The sequence below is a fragment of the Bos indicus genome, chromosome 18, assembly GCF_029378745.1.
Source record: "Bos indicus isolate NIAB-ARS_2022 breed Sahiwal x Tharparkar chromosome 18, NIAB-ARS_B.indTharparkar_mat_pri_1.0, whole genome shotgun sequence".
In the NCBI taxonomy this organism is placed as follows: Eukaryota; Metazoa; Chordata; class Mammalia; order Artiodactyla; family Bovidae; genus Bos; species Bos indicus.
The window spans coordinates 26,272,731-26,292,288 of record NC_091777.1 but is presented as its reverse complement, the minus strand read 5'-3'; the positions used below and the strand labels follow the sequence as shown (position 1 = coordinate 26,292,288).

At 57.3% G+C, this 19,558-nt stretch overlaps 1 protein-coding gene across 3 annotated transcripts; it reads right to left on the bottom strand.

Annotated features, from left to right (window-relative positions):
- Nucleotides 1-999: 999 nt before the first annotated feature.
- KATNB1 (katanin regulatory subunit B1) lies at nt 1,000-18,959 on the bottom strand. Of its 3 annotated transcripts, none has more exons than XM_070770655.1 (19): nt 18,835-18,959; nt 17,394-17,680; nt 10,485-10,602; nt 7,282-7,382; nt 6,843-6,884; nt 6,121-6,204; nt 5,791-5,906; nt 5,369-5,440; nt 5,073-5,223; nt 4,736-4,926; nt 4,499-4,629; nt 4,038-4,088; nt 3,050-3,141; nt 2,811-2,930; nt 2,570-2,719; nt 2,294-2,370; nt 2,134-2,208; nt 1,780-1,896; nt 1,000-1,436 (listed from the first exon to the last, which is right to left on the bottom strand). In XM_070770655.1, exons 2-19 carry the CDS (start codon nt 17,640-17,642, stop codon nt 1,304-1,306), a joined length of 2,070 nt encoding a protein of 689 aa, XP_070626756.1. In that variant the 5' UTR covers nt 17,643-17,680; nt 18,835-18,959; the 3' UTR covers nt 1,000-1,303. The 3 variants fall into 3 exon arrangements, with proteins under 3 accessions (XP_070626756.1, XP_070626757.1, XP_070626758.1); XM_070770656.1 differs by lacking the exon at nt 18,835-18,959 and adding an exon at nt 17,811-18,499; XM_070770657.1 differs by lacking the exon at nt 18,835-18,959 and adding an exon at nt 13,072-13,202 and having other exon boundaries at nt 17,394-17,644.
- Nucleotides 18,960-19,558: the final 599 nt, after the last annotated feature.

The following is a 19,558-nucleotide window of genomic DNA, read 5'->3' as shown; positions in this document are numbered from 1 at the left end:
GCACTGTCTGGAAGAGTTGGTCTTGTGAGCCCCTGATCAGATGCAGGGAGCAGGGTGTTGGCATGTTGTGGGTGGTTCCCCAGTGCTGGCTTGTCACCCACTAAGTCAGGATCAAGTGTCCTCCCCCCATCCTTATCATGATTGACCCATACAAGTACTGGCACCTTTACCTAATAAACGGGAAACTCAAGCTCTCCAAAGGCTTGCCAAAAACCTAGCACAGTGGTCCCTACTCCACTGCCTGCCGTCTGCCCTGGCCTTGCCCCCTTAGGTGAATGGCCATAGGTCAGTGCTACCCACCTCCTCCCTCTGCCTACAGCACCCCAACCATGGGTGCCATGCCCACCAGGCTCCCCACCATGGAAGTGGTGCTGGTCTGCACCTGGTCCCAGCCTTGGGGAAACATGTGCAGGGCTCTGTGGGGTCCTTGCACCAAATGAGCTGAAGTGGCCTCAGGAGGAGAAGCAGGGTGACCTCTGGGTCAGGGGAGCTGTTCTGGCCAGCCAGCACTGGGGGCCCTGCAGGGAGGGGCAGCTGTTCAGAGCATGGGGTAGTGGCCTTTCTGGTCCCATCCCTGGAGGCCTCCGGGGGTGGAGGGAGGGCGGTGAGCTCTGGATCAGCCACCACAGTAAGTGGCCCCACTGCAAGGCTGGAGTCCCAGCCCCCTGCAGGGTACAGCTGCCGACTGGCCTCAGAGGCATCCACTGGACAGGTGGGAGTGGCTGAGACAGAGGGGCTGGGCTGGAGAGCCTGAGCCCACCCCTCACCTGTTTCTTCTGGCCATGAAACGGAGTTGCTGTGCCCACCTTCCCCCAGATTAGTCTGAACTGACCCCTTCCCACCGGCCTATCACTCTGCTGCCCCCTGCTGGCCACCCAGCGTGGCGCACCACCTCTGGGTCTTGGGAGAAGGAGCGGTCTGCTCTCTGAAGAAGCCATCAGGGGCCCAGGAGAGCCTTGTGGCTGCCCGAGGATGCACCTCCCAGCAAGGAAAGCGGGGAATAGTTACAAATTTAATAAAATTCACCTTATAAATTACAGCAGCAGCCCCTTACAGCAGCAGCCCCAGGGCTCAGTTCACTGCCCCAGGAAGCAGGAGTTGGACAAAGCTGGGCAACTGTTGCTGCAGAGAAGTTGTCAGAGTTCAGGGCTGAGGAGTAGCCAGTGGGCCAGCGCTGCTGCCTCCAGGGTGGCCACAGGGCAGCAGTGGGGGCCGGGCAGAGGCTCTATGGGCTGGTGGGCGCACAGGGAACAGGAGTGGGGGCCAAGGCCAGGCCTGAGGGTGCCCCCACTCTCTGGGCCCCTCAGTCCAAGCTGGCCATGAGCAGGTGCAGCTCACGGAAGGCACTGCCGTGGCGGCCGCTCAAACCCGACTTGCTCTTGACGAGGCTGCTGATGCTCTTGAGCTGCTTATAGCAGAGCCGGCACTTGTGCAGCCTGTGGGCATAGGGTCAGCACTGGAGGTGGCCAGCCGGCACAGTCCCATGACCCCCGCCCAACCCCAGGGCCTTTCCTGTACTAACCACACCAACCCTCCTCCCAGGGGAAGGCTGAGACCCAAAGAGCAGGGCCCAGGCCAGACCAGGCCATGGAGGAGCCCAGGCTCTGGTAACCCCACCGCATGCCCTGAGCGACTGTCCCAGGCACAGTGATTGCCTCTGTTGGCTGTTTCACCAGGGCCATCAACAAGCAGGCCTGTGTGCTCTTGCCTGACGTGGCGTGCACACACAGACACAGACAGACATGCCACACACCCCTCCCCACTGCCCGGGTTCCTCACCTCTCCTCCCGGCTGATGTCCACACCCACAGAGGGCGGGGCCGCCAGGATGTCTGTGATGAGGGGCAGAAACCGCTGCAGGATCAGCTTCAGGGAGGTGCAGCCCGTCTGGACGTAGCTGCAAGGGCAGAGGGATGGATAGAATCAAACACACAGAGCGCATGGCTCACGGAGACAAAGCAGGGCAGAGCCGGGGCCAGAGGCAGCATGGACTTGTGGTCACTGGCCTTCCAACTTCGGAGGGGACAGCAGCGTGGTGCAGCCCCCCCACACGTGCCCCAGCCCTGGGGGTCTTTCCTGTGGTCCACCTCCACCCCGCCCCGCTGTGAGGCAGGTGTGGCTTCCCCACGCATACCTCTCATACTTGCTCTGCAGAAGTTTCTCGATCTGCGGCAGAACCGTGGTGCACAGATCCAGTTTCCACAGGGAGCTGGGGAGAGGGCCAGGGACACGTGCTCTCAGCACCTGGCCCTGCCCACGCCCCCCACCTCCCATCCCCCGTCATGGCCACTCACGCCTTCTGGTTGACAATGTTAAGGAGGTCTACGACCACAGACAGGTCATTGATGGCCACGGCTGAGTCCACCGATGTCTGTGCAAACAGAGCGCCTGTTAGTGGGGACCAGGGACACAGTGGCCCTGCCTGGGTGTGATGTGATCACGGGCTTTATTGGGGTGTGTACATAAAACTGCAAGGTGTGGTGACCGGAGCCGCCTGCCACCCCTCCAACCCCACTCCAGGAAGCTCTATTCTCAGCTCAGCTCCAAGCCCAGGCAGAGGTGGCACTTGCCTTGATATCGCCTGTGGTCCACACACCCCGCACAGTGTCCAGGTTCTTGTGGCGGCTAGTGAGCACGACGCACATGGTGTCATGGCCTTTGCGGATCTGGGACATGGCATCCTCGTCGACCAGCTCTGCCTGCTGGGGGATCTTCACGGCCTGTGTGGGACGGGTGCCCGGATGGTGGCAACCAAGTTCTGCCCTTGCCCCATGGGCCTCCACCCACTCTCAGCCTGGGCCCCCCACTCACAGGCAGGAAGTCGGAGGCCTTCAGTCCGATGGGCTCATTGCGGGTGGCAGGAAAGATGGCAGGCTCGGCCTTGGGTGCAGGGGTGGAAGTGACAACTGGGGGCCGGGATAGGACCTCAAGCTGGAAGGGTCTGGAGTTAGCAGGCAGCCAGCCAGCCCAAGGCCTCCCCCTCTGCCCCTCTCTCCAGCAAGGGTCACCCCAGCCCTGATTCAGGACACCAGGCCCTCTGAGCCTCATACCGTGCCCGCTCCGCCTGGACATATGTTTGGCACTGGGAACTGTGCGTCTGTGGCTGGGCTGGGCTTTGCTGCCTCCTTGGCTGTGGCCATGTCTGGAGATAGAAGGGAAAGATCACTGGGTCAGGTCAGGTCGGGAGAAGGGACAGGCGGGAAGGCAGGGCTTGGGCTGGGACTCTGGGTGGCGCCTCGCCTCTAACAGGGGAGGTCTGGCGGAGGGGGTGGGCCTGGCCCCTCCCTCTCCACCTACTCAACCACAGGTCTGGCAGAAAGCAGGAACCAAGCACCACATGTGGATGGGACCCAGGGAGTGGTGGCCCTGACACCTCACTAGGAATGGAGTGTGTTTTGCAGGGGGGGTTGGTGCTGAGTGGATGGTGAATAGGAGTGTGGGAGAGAGAGGTGCTTCAGAATCCCAGCTTTAGGGGCTCGGGAAGATGGCCCCTTGAGGAGAAAGCTGATGGCGGGGGAGGGGTGAGGCTGGGCTGGAAGATGAGGGTGCCCCGTCCCACCTTCTCCAATCATAAAGCAGATCAGGTTTTTCCCCCCTCTTAAATCCTCCAGCAGCGAAACCCAACTCCCAGGGCCTGGGGACCTGGCCCCCCAAACCCCCGCCCTCCTCTTAGCTCCCTCCCACCTGAGGCTGTTCCCTCCCATCTCCTCACCTGGTCCCCAGCCCTGCCTGATGCACCGCCTCTGCAGAGCTTCACAGTTCCCCATCTACACGGGCCCTAGTGCCTCTCACCACGCCTGGCTCCTCCTCCCACACGGCTGTCTACCACCTGCCTTCCTCACTGGGTGTGAGCACCTGCCTACTTTTTCACGCTGTTACCAGGGTCTAGCGCAGCACCTGGCACACACTAGGTGCTTTTTGGGTGAATGGAGGGAAAAGACCCAAGGGGAGAGAGAGGCTTGGAACTGTCCTGTGGGAGGGGCAGCCTGGAAGAGGAAGACTGGGGAGCCCGGGAGGCCAGGCTCTGCCCCGACTCACCATCTTCTGGGGGTGCAGGGAAGGGCTCACTTCTTCGGGGTGGCGTCCGACCTGCAGAGGTGAAGGGGGCTGGGGACTCACATGGGCCAGCCCAGGGCTGCTGTCTGAGCCCTCAGGGCCCAGTCAGCGGGGACCCCAGGGCCCCATAGGATGCAGGAGATGGGCAAGTGGTTCCAGGGTACACATACAGCTGTAGACCGTGATCTGTTCCTAGGGTTTGAACCCTCAGGCTTGCCCCTCCTCATGCCCTGGCCCCTGGCAAGCTGAGCACCGAGGGGCTGCTGGGCTTCTGCTGGGGCCTAGAGGACCTGGGGACAGAGCCAGGCCCAGATGTGGGTGAGAAATTAGGCTAAGGGGGGCGCAGCAACGTGGACACCATCCTGGAAAGGACCATCTGCCTCTGCGTCCCAGAGGGGAATGGTGGGGCTAGGCGGGGATGGGAAGGGAGGGGAGAGCCTCACTGATGCTGTTCTTGGGCTGGAAGATCTCATTGTAGTCCTCTGCGTTCTGGATCTCCGCCCGAGACTCCCGCTCGTCCCGGTCGTCCTCGCTGCTGGGGCTGCGGCGCTCACTCTCCGAGTTCTGTTTCACCCTGGGGGGCCGGCCGAGCAAAGGGAGGCGGGGAGGGGGGGGGCGGTGAGGCTGGGGGGCTCACCTCTTGCACCCCCCAGTGTCCTCCAAGGCCCCGAGCACCCCACCTCTGAGGCTTGCTGCAGGCGGTGCTGGGCCGCTCGTAGATGCGGCGAAGCGGGGCACTGGGGTGGGGCGGCTGCTGCGTCGGAGGCCGGCTGTCTTGCACGGGGTCCCGGGCCACCGTGCCTGTCCTGGTGACCCGCGTCAGGTCCACGACGTAAGAGGAGACGTTGCTCTGGGAGAAGGCCACGCCTATCTGCAGGAAATGGAAGAGCTGGGGCGGGACCCTTCATGGGGCTCTGAGGGTAGGGTCCCCACAGGGCCAGGAGGGAGTTGGGGACCTGAGCGGGAGGAGGCCGGCAGCCCGGCAGCAAGATGCAAGGTGGGCGGTGGCTCTCTCACCAGCTGGTTGTTGCAGATGGCCAGGTCGGCCACCTTGCCCCAATGGACGAGGACCACATCAAAGCAGCGCTCGGGCTCCCAGCCATAGACGCGCAGCGAGTCCTGGCAGCCACTGTACAGGCAGCAGCCATCGGGGTTGAAGAGGATGCTCCTGGGCCAGGCAAGAGGGGCCCGTGGGTCAGAAGCCTCTGGAGAGGCTCCGGGGAACCCAGGACCAGAGCGGAAGTGGAGAAAGGAAAGGGCCACCGCAGCCATGCCCCACGGCCAGGAGGAGGCCCCGCCCACCGCCCGCCTACCTGACAGGCCCGGGCTCCCCTTCGATACAGCTCACCACCTGGAATTTCTCCAGGTCCCAGAAACGGATGGTTCTGCAGAGAAAGCCAGGCCCCATGCTGGTTTATCCGCAGGCCGGTGGCTGGGAAAACCCGCTTTTCTGCAGACACTTGCCCACCCACCCCCAGGTCAGGGCCACTCTTAAGCATGTGGGAGGTGGACATCTGCCTTAGATCCAGACACCCCAGCAAGGCCCAGGACATTGGGGCCGGGGAACTGGAGTCAGGAGAGAGATGTGACTGGGTCCCAGGCTGGCTTGGTTGGCAGTCAGTTCAGTCCAGGTAGGATGTGACACCCAGGACCCAAAGACAGACTGGGACAGAAACACACCCAAAGAACAGAGGTGTGGCAGTCACAGGCCACAGGCCTTGTTCCTCCTCCTCACCTGTCAGAGCTGCCAGAAGCCAGGAGGTACTCGTTGGGGTGGAACTCCACCACGTTGACAGGCCCCGTGTGGCCAGGGAACTCGGACATCATCTTGCCAGCAGTCAGATCCCAGAGCTGGGGCAGGGTGGGCTGGAGGTCAGGACCAGCCTGGTCCTCAGCCTCCGGATCACCCTCTCATCCAGCCCGTGCTCTTTATCCACGAACCACCTCCCACTCTGGACAGTCTTGGGGCGGGCGAGCCCGATGGGGAGGGAGGTGAAGACCCAACCTGGGTGTGATCAGCAGACCCCAGTCCCCAGCCCTGGGCCCACGTCTGGCTGGGAGCTACCTTCACCGTGTGGTCATCTGCGGCTGATGCCAACCACTTCCCGTCGGGGCTGAACCGGAGACACCGCACAGCCTGGCTGTGCCCCTGAGGACAGGACACAGCATGAGCGCTGGAGGGGCTGGGCCCTGTGGGCTTCCCTCCCCACCCCCTACTCCTCCCTGCCCTCCACAAGCAAGTGCTTCCCGGGAGCAGGCAGAGAGGTGACAGATGGCCACCTGCGGGAGGTGCCACAGAGAAACGCCTTTCCACAGGTGGTCACGGACCCCCAGTCCTACAGGACACTCCAGGAGATCAAGACCTCATGGTCTTACAGGTTGAGGAGCAATGTGTCCTGTGCCTCTTTTTGGAGAGTTAAATGCCTCCTCTTATGTCAAAGGGTCTAACAACTTCGAAAAATAATTATTAAACTCAGTGCTTTGAAACTCATATGAACAGGAACCCACTTCACTTAATAACACCTATTACCAGCCTACAAACTGTGGAGCACAGTTCGGTGAACACGGTTCTGTGGGGAGGCATGGAAAGCTGGGTGTCCAGGTGGGCCACCCAGCGCACCCCTGCTCTGCTCCAGATGCACGTTTCTCATCTGGACTTCTTGTTTCTCACGTTCTCACCCAGGCTGGATGAGCAGCTCCTCCAGCCCCTTCCAGGGTCTGGGCACTGCCCCAGGCTCCATGCCCTCAGGGTGCTTGTGGAATGATGGACAGAGGGGCCTCACTTACCCTGTATCGGAAGACACAGCCTTTCCTCCTGATGTCCCAGAGCTGTGAAGTGGGGAGTAGAAAGGGGCCGGGGTCAGGACAGATCACAACAAAGTTGGGCTGCGCTGGGGAGGCCTAGCCAAGCTCAGTCCTGGAGCTTGGGTCAGAGGGCAGTAGACGGCCATGAGCAGAGACGGGCTCTGAGCACCTCCAGGTCACTACACCCCAAAATGACAGGGGTCTGGAAACTGCTCAGTAAAGCTGGGCATTCCGAGTACAAATGTCTGGCCAGTGCTCCTACATCTCCCTGCCTGGGTGGGGCTGGGGGGACATGGATGCTGCAGCACAAGTGGGAGGTGCCCCCGCAGAGCCGAAGCCCACCCCCTCGGGTGGGACTCAACAGCCTGGTTCCACTGGCGGCCCAGTCCTGGGAGAGCCAGGGTGCTGAGTGGTGTCTCACCTTGATGTTTGTGTCCTGGGAACCCGAGGCTACAAACTCGCCATATGGGTGGAAATCCAGGCTGCAGATGTTGGCTTTGTGTCCCATAAGTGTGCGAAGGACTAACAAGGGAGAGAGCAGACAGTGGTGTGAGAGGCGAACGGGACGGCGAGCAGAGAAAGAGCTTCAGTGTTCGTTTCTGTGTGTGCTTTCATACTGACAGCACAGAAAAACACAACAGTTACACAGACTTTCAAGACGGGGAGGAAGCTCAACTAGAGTCCTACCACCCTAACAACTAACTTTTCTTATTTTCCTCCCGAGAGATGCCAGCCATTTCTGCCATTACATGAGCCCCCAGAAAACTCCCTGCAAGCGCCATGTGGCTTGTGCCACTGGGCTTGTGCCAACGTGTTCTCACAAGAGTGAAGCCCCGGAGTCAGCAGAGTCGAGCAGCTGCTGCACTCGGTTTAGGCCCTGTGGACACGGAGCTTATGACCTGCCAGGCATCCCATCATACCCGAGACAGCGCGAGGAGAGGGATGCAGGAGCGGTCCAAGGCGGGGGAGAAGCTGCTAGGTTGAAAACAGAAATCCAGGGGGACTTTTTGGAGGAGGTGGTATCTGAGCAGGATGTCAGTAGGTGGTGGATGAGGGAGGCTTGCGTTTCTGTATCAGAGCTTTCTCTGGTACCACTCAAATTTGCCTCTTCTCTCTGGCCTCATATGCCTTGCTTTTTAGAAGATCTGCTGTTTGAATGAAACTGATCTTGCCAGGGGTGCTGGCGCAAAGAAGTGTGGCAGTCCAGTGATCCTCAGGTTTGAGCCAAGGTGAAACAGGCTGCCTTGTGAGGTAGTGAGCACTCTGTTGGAGCAGGTGTTCAAGCAGACTCCAGACATAATGCTTTAAGGACAAAATTCGAAGACCCTAAAATCTGAGCAGCTGCCCTCCCCACACTGTAGTTGTCACATGCCACCGGGGGCTCAGCACTGCCTTTTTGGCCAAGGGGTCTTCGGGCACATGCAGCCCAGTCCAGGCCCTGGAGGGTGCACACTCCTCTCGCACATGCTCCAGTCCACGCCGCCCCTGCCAGCCCACCTGCTTTGCATCCCAGAGCCAGGCTTCTAAAATCCTGCCCCACCCCAGAGGATGCGGCAGGTCCCACCCCTGCGTAGGCCGGCTTCATGAAGCCCAGACCGCCTTCCTGTGGGATCCTGGGCTGACCCGCCCTCGCCCTCTGGCTCTCCATGGAAAGCAGGCAGGACCACATTCTTCTGATGTGATTTCTGCCCTCGCTCTTCGGTCCTGGGAGGACTCTTGGAGCCTCCTGATGCCCCACTTGGTCACGGGATCCAGGAGCTGCAGAGAGGAGGGGCCTCCAGGGCCTGTCTACCCCACATGGGAACTTCCAAACCCTCCAGCTGAGCAGCTGGACCCTACAGTGATGGGCAACTGAAGCCACAGCCAGGCAACCCTTTACCAACCCCTTTCTACGTGTGAGGTGCCAGTTTGCCTCTGTATCATTCCCACCCACACTGTGATGGGTGGGGGTGGAGGTGGGCCCAAGGTCCTCTTCCTGCCGAGAATGCTGAGGGCAAGTTTCTCTTCTGTCACTGAAACCCACCCACCCCTGCCAAATGGCAGGGCAGACAGCACTGGGATGGGAGTCCTGACACCAGGATTCGAGGTCAGACACCCCAGCCGTGGAGTCTTTACCAAGCTCAGGGCCCTCCTTGGGCCTGTCTACCCATCTGTCAAAAAAGGAGACAGTGTCAACCTGGTTTTGCATCAGAACCAGCTAGAAGCTTATGAAAGCCAGATCCTGGGCCCATCCCTCTCCTGAGTCAGTCTCTCTGCGAGTGAGGTCTGGGATGTGTCACAGGTTGCTTGTAGAACAGCCAGCCCTGGGAGCCCAGGGCTCAGGAATTCCAGACGTCTTTAGTCTCCATTCTTTGCCTACCTCAAGAAATTCCTCACGCTCCCTTGTGCGTGAGAGTCACGGCTGTGAAATCACAGCTCTTGCCTTCTCTTTATGTCTTGCTCCTCTGTGAATGGCAAATGGCTGGCACCCTCCACTGGGATCTGGGTGCAGGCAGAGGCTTCCTAGAGGTGAACCACCTGCTGCCTGAGCCTTTCTGCTTTCTTGGCTGGAGCCCAGCCTCCCTCGCCCCTTGTCCAGCGATGCCCCCACCTTGTGGGTCCTATGTGTGGCCAGGCAGTGGGACTGCATGCTGAGATGCTAAGCTCGCAGCCCGTTTATTATCTAAGAGGTCCTGGGGCTCTGTCTTTCTGAAACAGTCTGCCACTGGGTGGGCAAGTACCACCCAAGAGGCTCAAGTGAGGTCCTAACTTGAGGAACACCTATACGAGAGCAGAATGAACCTGGCCACTGGGCATGTGTGGCCACTGGGCATATGTGGCCACTGGCCACCACCCTGCAGCAGAGCATCCTGCAGGCACCAGAGGAGAGGCCAGAATGACCTTTAAGTCTCAGCCAAGCAAAGAGGGCATTGTTTCTGGGAGAGGCAGACTCGGCAAAAAACCACGCAACTCCTTCCTCTCCCATCCTTCAGGGAGCAGATGGCCTCCCACCTGGCATGCTGCGAGGTCCAGACTAGAGGCTGGCAAAAGCAGTGAGCAAACAGGTTTTACTTGGACCTCTGAGTGTCAGCCTGCACAGTGTTCTGAAAAGTATGTTGAGTTAGCTGTCAACCTTTAGAAATGGGTGGATTCCACATAAACGCCCAGATTCCCAGCTTCTCTTAAAAAATCTGTAGAGTCTAGCAACACTGCGCCCACATTCCCGTGTGGCAACAGCCAGTGAGGCTGAGAGGCAGCTCCCATTCTAGGGAAAGTGGGACTCCCTATTTGGCCCAGAACTGAGGGCATGAGTCTACAGACCAAGACCCCAGTGAGGACCCAGTACAGGGACGAGAACATGCCCACCAAAGCCCTTCACTGTGAAACCTGAGGACACTGGGAGGAAAATCCTACAAGCCTACAGAGAGAGAGGCAGGGGAGGAGAGAAGAAGGTCCCGCGTGAGGGATCTAGGATGACCTCCCAAAGCAGCCCTGGAACCTAAAACACACCATCTGGTCACTGAACCAGGAGAGAAGCACCCAACCTAGTCAGCACAGGCCTCCTGGAGAAAGTGGCTGGACGGGAAAGCTGGGGACAAGCACAACCGCAGGCATGCGTGGGGGGAGGCAGGCGTGGACACCTACTTTTGGCAGCTTCCAGGTCCCAGACACGGATGGAGCCCGACTGGGAGCCGGCCACAATGAGCTCCTCGGGGGTGTTGAGGCGGACGCTCTCCACGGGGGACGTGTGACCCGTCAGGCTCTGAGGAGAGAAGGTAGCAGCTTTGGTGCGCTGTGTCAACAGACCCTCAGCTGCTGCCCCCAATCCTGGATCCCCGGGAAGCTCATCAAGCAGGGATCCTATGGCCCCCCCAGGCCTCTCGGCTCCCAGGGCTGAAAGTGGGCCAGACCCCAGCCATGCTCCACCATTGCCCGCTGTGCTCCCGACAGGAACGTCACCTGCAGGAGTGGCCCTGCGGGGGGGTAGCTGACCCTTCAGTCCCAAGTCCAAAGCACTGTCCTCCTGGACTGTGCTCCCATCTCTACTCTGCCTGGCCCAGCCCTCCAGAGGCAGAACTGCTCTCATCTCTACTCTGCCTGGCCCAGCCCTCACGGCAGAACTGAGGTCTGACCCGTCAGCGGCCTCTGGAGCCCCCAGGTCCCCAGGGGCTGACCCCCACCAGAGGACCCAGCCACGCTCTCAGGCAGGGGCTCTGGAAACCAGAGGACCCGGGAGTGATTCTGCTGGAAACACGGACACTCTTCGCAATTCAGACCAGCCTCTGTTGAGTCTTTTTCAATTAGGGTGTGTTACTCTGGACTTTCAGGGAGAGGCAAACACATGTGAACCCCCCAAAACAATTTCAATTCTCTTCTTAACCCGATCTCAGTTCTGACCTTAACCCTGGCCGCGGTTTGGGTCAGATCTCAGCTGTCTGCTGGATCTCATAAGAACACTGAGTTGATTATGTTTCTACTAATAAACCTCACCTCCTTTTTATCTTTACTCGGTCAAGAGTCAAAAGAATACCTCCCTGTGCGGCAAGATTGTAGGGGGAGAGGGCAAGCTTCAGTGCCATCGATGAGAATGTAAATTGACTTCTGGAGGGCAGTTTGGCAATATGTTTTGAAAGCTTTATAAGCAGTACACACCCACAGATTCAATCTTATGATTGCAGATCTGTTTGAAGATTTAGGGAGACGAGGATGTGCCCCACTGTGGCTGGGCTGAGCCAAAAACCTGGCGGTGACTTCCACGCTGGGAGCCAGGCTCAACCCTACAATGGGATACCACAAAGCTATTAAAAATCGTGTTGTAAAAGGGTATTTGCTGACACAGGAAAACACTCGCACTGTTGCTATATTAAAAAAAAAACAGGCTACAGAAGAGTAAGACAGTGTACTGGAAACATGCTGTTATATATTTGTGTGCACGTGGGCATGTTTGCCCGTGTACACATAGGCACAAGTCTGCACACACGTGCACGCACCTGTGTCTGTATCAGGCCCTAGCAGCACACAGACCGAAGTACCAGGTGTAATGGTCCTTGGATAATCAAACTGCATATAACTCATTTCTGTATTTGTTTCCCTTCTGTGTGATTTCCTGTTTTGGAAAACGGTTTTTGGCATTGAATATAGTTGTGTAACCAGGGGGACAGTGCTAATGAAATGGGAGCAGAACCCTACAGGGCCTTCCTAGGACAGACGCCACCCACCTCCATGTCCTTTGCCTGCCTTTTGTCTGGAGAAAAACTTTTGTCAGAGAACAAATTTAATCAGAGAAATAAGGAAAATGCAGAAGAAGCAAAGGAAAGCAGTCAAATAGGACCAAATAATAAGAGCTTAGTCATTAAACAAAGTTGAGGAACTTTGGTTCCTTCTCAAGGACTGTGGATACTGATCTGAACCCTATCTTGTGAGCTGTCTTGTAGATATCGAAACTCCCACCAGATGGAAGAAGCTGACTACATGACGACCAGACTGTCACCACAGCCTAAGATGCCACAGTTCTGAGAACTGGCCTCAAAGAAACGGGAACAAACAGACCGTGGGGCTGAAGGTGCTGCTGGGTGGACCACCGCACAACCGACTTCAAGATGACGCCAGACCTGGTTATGCTGCTCTGCACGTAGCTCCCTTGCATCAACTACACACCTCTGAAACTCCCCTGTAAAAGTTCTTGCCCTCTGATCAATAGCAGGGAACTGGCTATTGGACACAAGACCGCCTCCCCACCAGCTGCCAGCCTCCTGAATAAAGCAACCTTTCCTTTCAACCAACACTTGCCTCTCATGTATTGGCTCCCAAGCCAAGCGAAGTTCAGTTCATTAACACTATTAAAGAACCAGTCCTCTAACCAGCTCCAACCAGGGGCATTCAAATCCCTTTTGTGGAATGAGGTGGGTAATGAATCAAAATAACCCTGCATGTAACTGACAGGCGAGCCGACAGGTCAATGGGCAGGGGAGGCTCAGATTCGGGCCTGAAGGCTTATTTTAGCCTTTTCATACAGGCTCCCCAGAGTTCCTTCCCACAACCAGATGACCGCCCCCGCTCCCCATTCCTGAGGACTGGCCACTGTCCCAGCCATCTGGGTTGTCCTGGACTTCCCTGAGTAGACAAGTGTGGGGGGAGCACTGATGTGCTGGGTTTCTGCAGAGCTGCCCACTCCCAGCGCCCATCCCTGGTCTGCCCATCTGCCCCACCCCGCCCACCGACCGAACCTCACCATGATGCAGTTGGGCTTGTTGATGGACCACAGGTTGACGCGGCAGTCATCCCCGCCCGTGGCCAGCAGCCGGCCCGAGGCTTTGCCCAGCACCAGCGAGGACACATTGCTGGCGTGGGCCACGATCTCCTCTATACAGGGAAGAGCAGAGGGAGAAGACAGTCGGGGGCCTGACAGGCCACGTGGAGGCAGGCTGGGCCTTATCCTGCTCGGCCCCCATCCCTGGCACTGGAAGCCCAGAAGAAGGGCCCTGCTCCCTGCGGTTCCCTTTGGTGCCTAGACACACCCCATGAGCGGTGAGACAGTGCAGGGCTTGGGCCTGAGACAGAAATAATTTCTCAACTTCAGTCACTCCCATCCTACCCTTAAGCCTCATGAATTTTTTCCTTTTTCTGCATATGAATGGGTACTATCATTAAGTTACTATGATCAGTTTTAAAAACTGACTTGCTACTTTTATTTAGCTCTATCGTTTAAGCAATAACATGCATGAAAATTACAAGCTTGATATGTTCACTACATTTTTTCTATGATAGAAAAAGAAAAATAAAAACAACAATTGAAATAAGAAATATTGACCCACGTACCACCTAAGAACCTCTCAACTGCCGCTTGGTGTTCCTGCTTGGGGAAACCCATTTTCAGAACCGTATAGGTCGAAGGCAAACAAGCTGTCCCCAGGTGAGCTCAGCCAGGGCTTCAGCCCACAGCGTCACAATCCTGGCCTGGGCTCTGGTCTGCGCTCTGCTATTGCAGGCTGTGTGGCCTTCGACAAGTTGCTCACCCTCTCTGAGTGCTGCACTCGTCCTTGGGTAAATGGGGATAATAATGGTACGTGGCTCACTGGACTGCTGAAGATTCACTAAGGACAATCCTGTGAGCTTCTCTGAGGGGCTGAATACTCATGGCTGCTAGGCAGGCTACAGATTAGACATCATGGAGAGTGGGCACTGCGGCCCAGGAGAAATCCAGGAGGTGGGCTGTGTGAGGAGGGAGCAGGAGGCAGTCGAACTGAGGGGTCAGGTGTGAGGGCCAAATGGACAGAGAAGGAGGTAAGGTCACTGTGGGTGGCCCCGAGGGCCCATGGCTTGGGCATGGGGGGGGTGAGGGTGCAGCAGATGTAAGTCTCAGAGGGCATCGCCAGGGAAGGAACAGGCAAGGAACCAAGAGGCTGCTTGGGACTCCGAGCCAGGGCCTGAGTAGTTTCTGCTAAGAAGAGGGAGAAAAGAAACAGTGTCCCCACACAGACGAGGGAAACATGCTGACGCGCTGAGGCAGCTGGGAGGCCAGCCTGGGCGATGCTGAGGGGGAGGGCGGTGCAGCTGCTCTGCAGAGGCCCGTCTACGGTGCCTGCTCCAGTCTCTGCCCTGCCTGGGGGTCTCCGCAGTGCCAGCCTCAGACCGCAGGGAGGCTGGGAAGCTGGGCTGGGGAAGGATGCTGGCCACGCGGCATGCCTCACAGGGGATGTCAGAACTGCCTGGGGGACTAGGTCCCAGACTCAACCTCACAGATGACATCCCACCTCAAGGGGTGGCGGGGCCAGCCCCAGCCAGGTGAGAGCTCCTGGCAGGCCCAAATGTGAGCCAGGGCCTAGGGGACCCTGCCCCTGGAGTCGAGGAAGCTGGGCGTCTCTCTGGTCCACACCTCGGCAAGGAGCCTTCTGTCCCCTGGACACTGTAGCACAGATGTATGGGTGCCCTGGGGCTCTGGTCACAGAGTTATCTGTTCATGAGCCTCTGTTGGGCCAGACTGACTGCCCAACCCAGCTAGAGGCCAAACCGCCTGAGCACTGTGACCCCCCAGCCCACGGCCCCTCCCCTTCTCTGAAGACACTCCCTACATGTGACGCCCTCCACACGTGACCCACCAGGAGGCCTAGCTGCGCACCCTGCCTCTCAGCCTTCCCAGGGGAAGTTCGGGCTGGGTCCCACCACACTGGGTCTCCTGGGCCCACTGTCACCCCTCTCTGCATCTCCGGACCGCTGCCTGCAGAGACAGCCATCAATACATAGCATGAATGTTTCCTGGGTGTCCGCTAGAGGCCCTGCGCTGAGAGATGGTGGGGAGTGACAGTGATGAGGTCCTCGTCTCCATGCTCCAGCCTGGGCAGTGGCTCCAGGGACAGGGCATCCAGCCCAAGGAACCACAGATTTTAGGGCAAGTGGAATTTGAAGACTGGGCCCCTCTAGAAGGGCTCAGACTACTCCCCTGCAAGCAGCCTGACCAGGGGATTGGCTGGAACCCCTGGAGGGACCAGTGGGTGGGGTGGGGAGAGGGGGCACTCCTTAGGCATCAGGCAGAGAAGGCTTCGGCACAGGGCACTGGCCCAAGAGCTCCCAGTCTGGCCTGAAGGATGGTATCCTGCAGTGGCCCGGGCCTGGGTACCGAATTTAAATGCAAACAAATAGAAGTCCTCACGGCAGGCCAGGCCGATGGCTGCTGCTCTACCATGGGGCCCCAGGCTCACGCTGATTTCCCAAGCTCAGGGGCACACTCTGGACCCCACATCCCAGCCAGAGCTAGGGGGACACTGTGTTCTGGTCAGAAGTGCTAAGCACCTGCATGCCAACAGAAGGTGCAAAGAACTAGGCTTCAACAAGCACTTTCTGATCCTCCTCAGACTCTAGAGCCACAAGGAGCCAGAGGTCATTTGGCCTTTGAGCTCTTTAGACAATTTATACCCACGGAAACTGCTGTGCACATGTCAGCAGATGCCCAAATGCCTGATCACGTCGCCTCCCACCTGAATGCTCCGATGGCTTGGCTTCACCTTTCAGATAAAGGCAAAGCCTCAGAAGGGCTGGGTAAGGTCCCAGAAGACCTTACCAGCCTATGCGACACCACATTCTTCCCCCAAAGTGCTGCAGCCCATGGCCTCCTCCAAGACCTTGAAACCCACCAAGCTTCCTGCCACATGCTGTTTAGGTAGCCCACCCCACTCCTCTACTCCCACCCCTCTATCATGTAGTGAACTGATTTAAAGCACAAGTTCCAGCTTGAAATCAGAGAAGGAGAGTCAGGTGAGTGTGATTACCTGATTCCCATGTGCTGTGCTCCCCAGACTCTAAGCCCCACTGTACCGGGACCTTGCCTATTTTGCCCTCCACTGGCTCCCCAGTGCCTGGTTCTTTCCTGGTTTCTCAGGAAAAACCAGCTGTTAAAGGTATATATATACATAACCCCAATAAATACAGAGCCATTCTGTCCAAAGTGCACCTCCTTGGGAGCCCATAACATGATTCTCCCTAAACCCTGGGACTGAGGAGCAATTTGAACGTGGCCCAATCTTCTCATTTACAAATGAGGACACTGAGACGCAGCAGAGAGTTTTGCTCAGGTTCTCACAGTTAAAAAGTGGAGGAGCCCGGCCCTGCTTCTGAAAACAGCCCAGGGACAGCTCATAGCAAAGGATGACCAGTTTGGACACACCAGATCTATGCCAACCAGTTATTACTAGAGGAACATGGCCCACAGAGGCACCAGGTGCAAAGCAACAGGTCTCAAAAGATGATCCAGGGAACCGTGGGACCCTCAAGATCCTTTCAGGGGATCCAGGAGAACAAAACTACTTTTATCATAATACTAAGATGGAGTTTGACTTTTATTCTCTCATCTGCTCACAAGAATATGGTGGAGTTTTCCAGAAGATACATGACATGTGATGACATCATCACTAACAGTGTGTTTGTGCATTATGTTTTCAAATGTCTCAATATTCACTTCTGAAGTGGTAAATGTGGGTAGATATGAGTCCCATAAACAAAAACTCTTTGGGATTCTCAATAAGTTTTAAGAATATAAAAGCGTCCTAAGATCAAAGAGTTTAGAGTTGTCAGTTTACAGTAATGGTGGGGTGGGTGGTACCTGGATTCAGATACATTGCAGAGGTTATTAGCAGCCCTCTGCCTACCCTCTCACCTCCGCCCCAGTCCCAAGATGTTCTCATCTGATGGGGGAGCTTGACTGGAGAGACGTCTGAAAACACCAAGGACATCTTTGAGAGGCACCACCCCATCTGCCGGCCTAACTGGAAATCCTGTTAAGTGCTTCATTATGTTCATTTTCTCACTTGAATCTCACAGCAGTTCTAGCATGGAAGCGTGATGATCTCATCGTACAGACAGGAAACTAAACCTCTGAGAGGTTAAGTCACTGAGCCAATGTCACTCAGTGCCAAAGTCATGATTTGCATGTTGGTCTTTTTTATGCCAAAGCCTGGGAGTCTCCCCTTGTGCTAAGAATGGGAGACAAGGTTGAGGGTCCAGGCCACCCACCAACAAACAGCTACCGGGATAAAGGGGGTAAGAAAGCAAGCCACTCACGCAACTTCCAGGCTGTCTTGGTGACCACAGGGGTGGCCATCCTTCAGCTGGCTGGCACCTGAAGCTCCACCCACAACAGACTGTGCTTTCCTTGTGGGGTGGGGGTGGATCCCCCCCAGATCCACCAATCAAGTTGGCAGGGAGTTTCCACACATGCAGGCAGAGGGAATGCCTTGTCTCCAGACCACCTCGTGGTTTTAAATCATCCACAGCAGCACCCTGTGCATGCCTTTTGGGATCCTGGGTCATGGAATGTCAGGCTTGAGCCATCTCAGCTCAACACTGGGCTGGAATACAAACAGAGGTGATGGCTTGTTAGTAAACACTCGGGGGAAGCTCAGGAGGTCGCTGGGTTTACAGAACTGCAGCTGCAGCTCCCTGGATGACCAAGGCCACTTGATAAAAACAGACACCCACCAAAGACACCAGAAACAAGAGGTCCACTGCAAGCTGGGTTTGAGAATCTGGAGAGGGGCTATCTCAGGCAGGGTGACTGAAGCACAGAGAAAAAGAAGGTTCTCTCAGAGGCCAGGATGACGGGAGGAGGTTCTGTTCCAGGAGGCTGGCTGCCTGAAATGCAGCTGAAATGCTGCAGTGGGGCGGGGAAGAAAGACCACATGTCTGCAGTTCTGATAGATCTCAGAGAGTCAGTTTTGTCTGACGTATGGGAAGGGGGCGGAGTCAGAGACTAAGTTTAGGGGGCCACGAGAGGCACCCGAGAGACAGAGAGAGAGAGAGAGAGAGACAGAGAGAGAGAGAGAGAGAGACAGAGAGAGAGAGAGAGAGAGAGACTTAAGTTTTCCCTAGGGAGAGTCTTGAAGAGGGCCCTGGGAGTCCAGTATGTATCAAGGGAACTACTCCAGGTCCCTGCCATTCCCAAGGACAGCGCTGGGAACTAGGCCTCGACTGGACATGAGTCGGTATGACTCTTCAGCATTAAAAGGCGACCTCATGGAGTCTCCTATCCGCTCCCCCAAGCCTTTCTCCTGGATTCCCCAGGTCTGCCTCTCTAGTTCTCCATTCTCTCCTTCTCCCTGCCGCCTATGTGTGCACATCCGGTCTCCAGGGCTCCCTAACTTGGCCCCTGCCTCGCCAGACCCTCTTAAGTCCCCCCCTTTCTCTCTGCTATCAGTATCCCCATTCATTCACTCTCCTGCTTCAAGAGTCCCCATTCATCCCCCCTCCTCCTGCAGACCCCCCGCTCTCCTTCCGGCCTCTCAGGATTTTCCCCTTGGGCCTCCACACCGGTCCCGCCCCTCCCGAAGCTGGAAATGGTCCCTCGGCCTTGCCTAACCCTCCCACTCCTCTCAGTACTGGCTCCGGCCCCCCTCTGCCCAGGGCCTTCTCCGTCGCATCCCGGCGTGGCCCCGCCTGGCTCGGCCCAGCCCAGGGCTCAACCTCCCCTCGCCGCCTCGCCCCTTCGCCCCCTCGCCCACTCCACCTGCAGCTGCGGTTCGGCAGGCCGAGGCTCCGCTCCAGGCGCGACCCCCACTTGCCTCCATCCCCTGGCCTGATTGGTCGCTGCTTGACAACCGACCCTCACAACAAAACCTCCGGCTCAGAGCCCCTCCTTCCTCACCCCCAGCACCAATCAGCCGCCGCGAGCACTCCACCGCCCTTCGGGTATGACCAATAGAAGCAGGCGCTTCTGCCGCCTCTCCTAAGTCCCCGCCCTCTTTTCCTGAATTGGACTAATCACGAGGAAGGAGAGTTCAAGAGCCGCCCCTAGGCCTCTAGTGAACCAATGCGAGCTGCCGTTTTCTTGGTTCCGCCTCCGCCTCAAGCTTTCCCTTTCCTCCCCTTTCCGTCTCTCACGAAAACTAGTTTGCACTTAATTTTTTTTCGAAACGCCCTCCAAGGGCGGTTGCACCAATCGCTTTAGCAACCGTCCAAAATTGACCAATCAGCAACCGTATTATTGGAAAACCAATTTCAGGATAGCCAACAGGAAGGGGACATCAAGAGCAGCGTGAAGCCGCGGACCTTCCATCTTGGATTGGGGTAAAACGGCGATCTAGGTTTTAGAAAAGGCAGAGGAACCAGAGATCGAATTGCCAACATCCCCTGGATCATCGAAAAAGCAAGAGAGTTCCAGACAAACATCTATTTCTGCTTTATCGACTATGCCAAAGCCTTTGACTGTGTGGATCACAATCAGATCAGTC

What these genes read in the sequence shown, in the direction of transcription:
- KATNB1 (XM_070770655.1), bottom strand. Translation starts at nt 17,642, where the DNA reads ATGACCCAGGATCCCAAAAGGCATGCACAGGGTGCTGCTGTGGATGAT. An exon ending in CCATCTGCAACAACCAGCTG is followed by an intron (nt 4,927 to 5,072) that starts GTGAGAGAGCCA and finishes CATTTCCTGCAG; the next exon opens with ATAGGCGTGGCCTTCTCCCA. An exon ending in GCCTGCAGCAAGCCTCAGAG is followed by an intron (nt 4,630 to 4,735) that starts GTGGGGTGCTCG and finishes CCGGCCCCCCAG; the next exon opens with GGTGAAACAGAACTCGGAGA.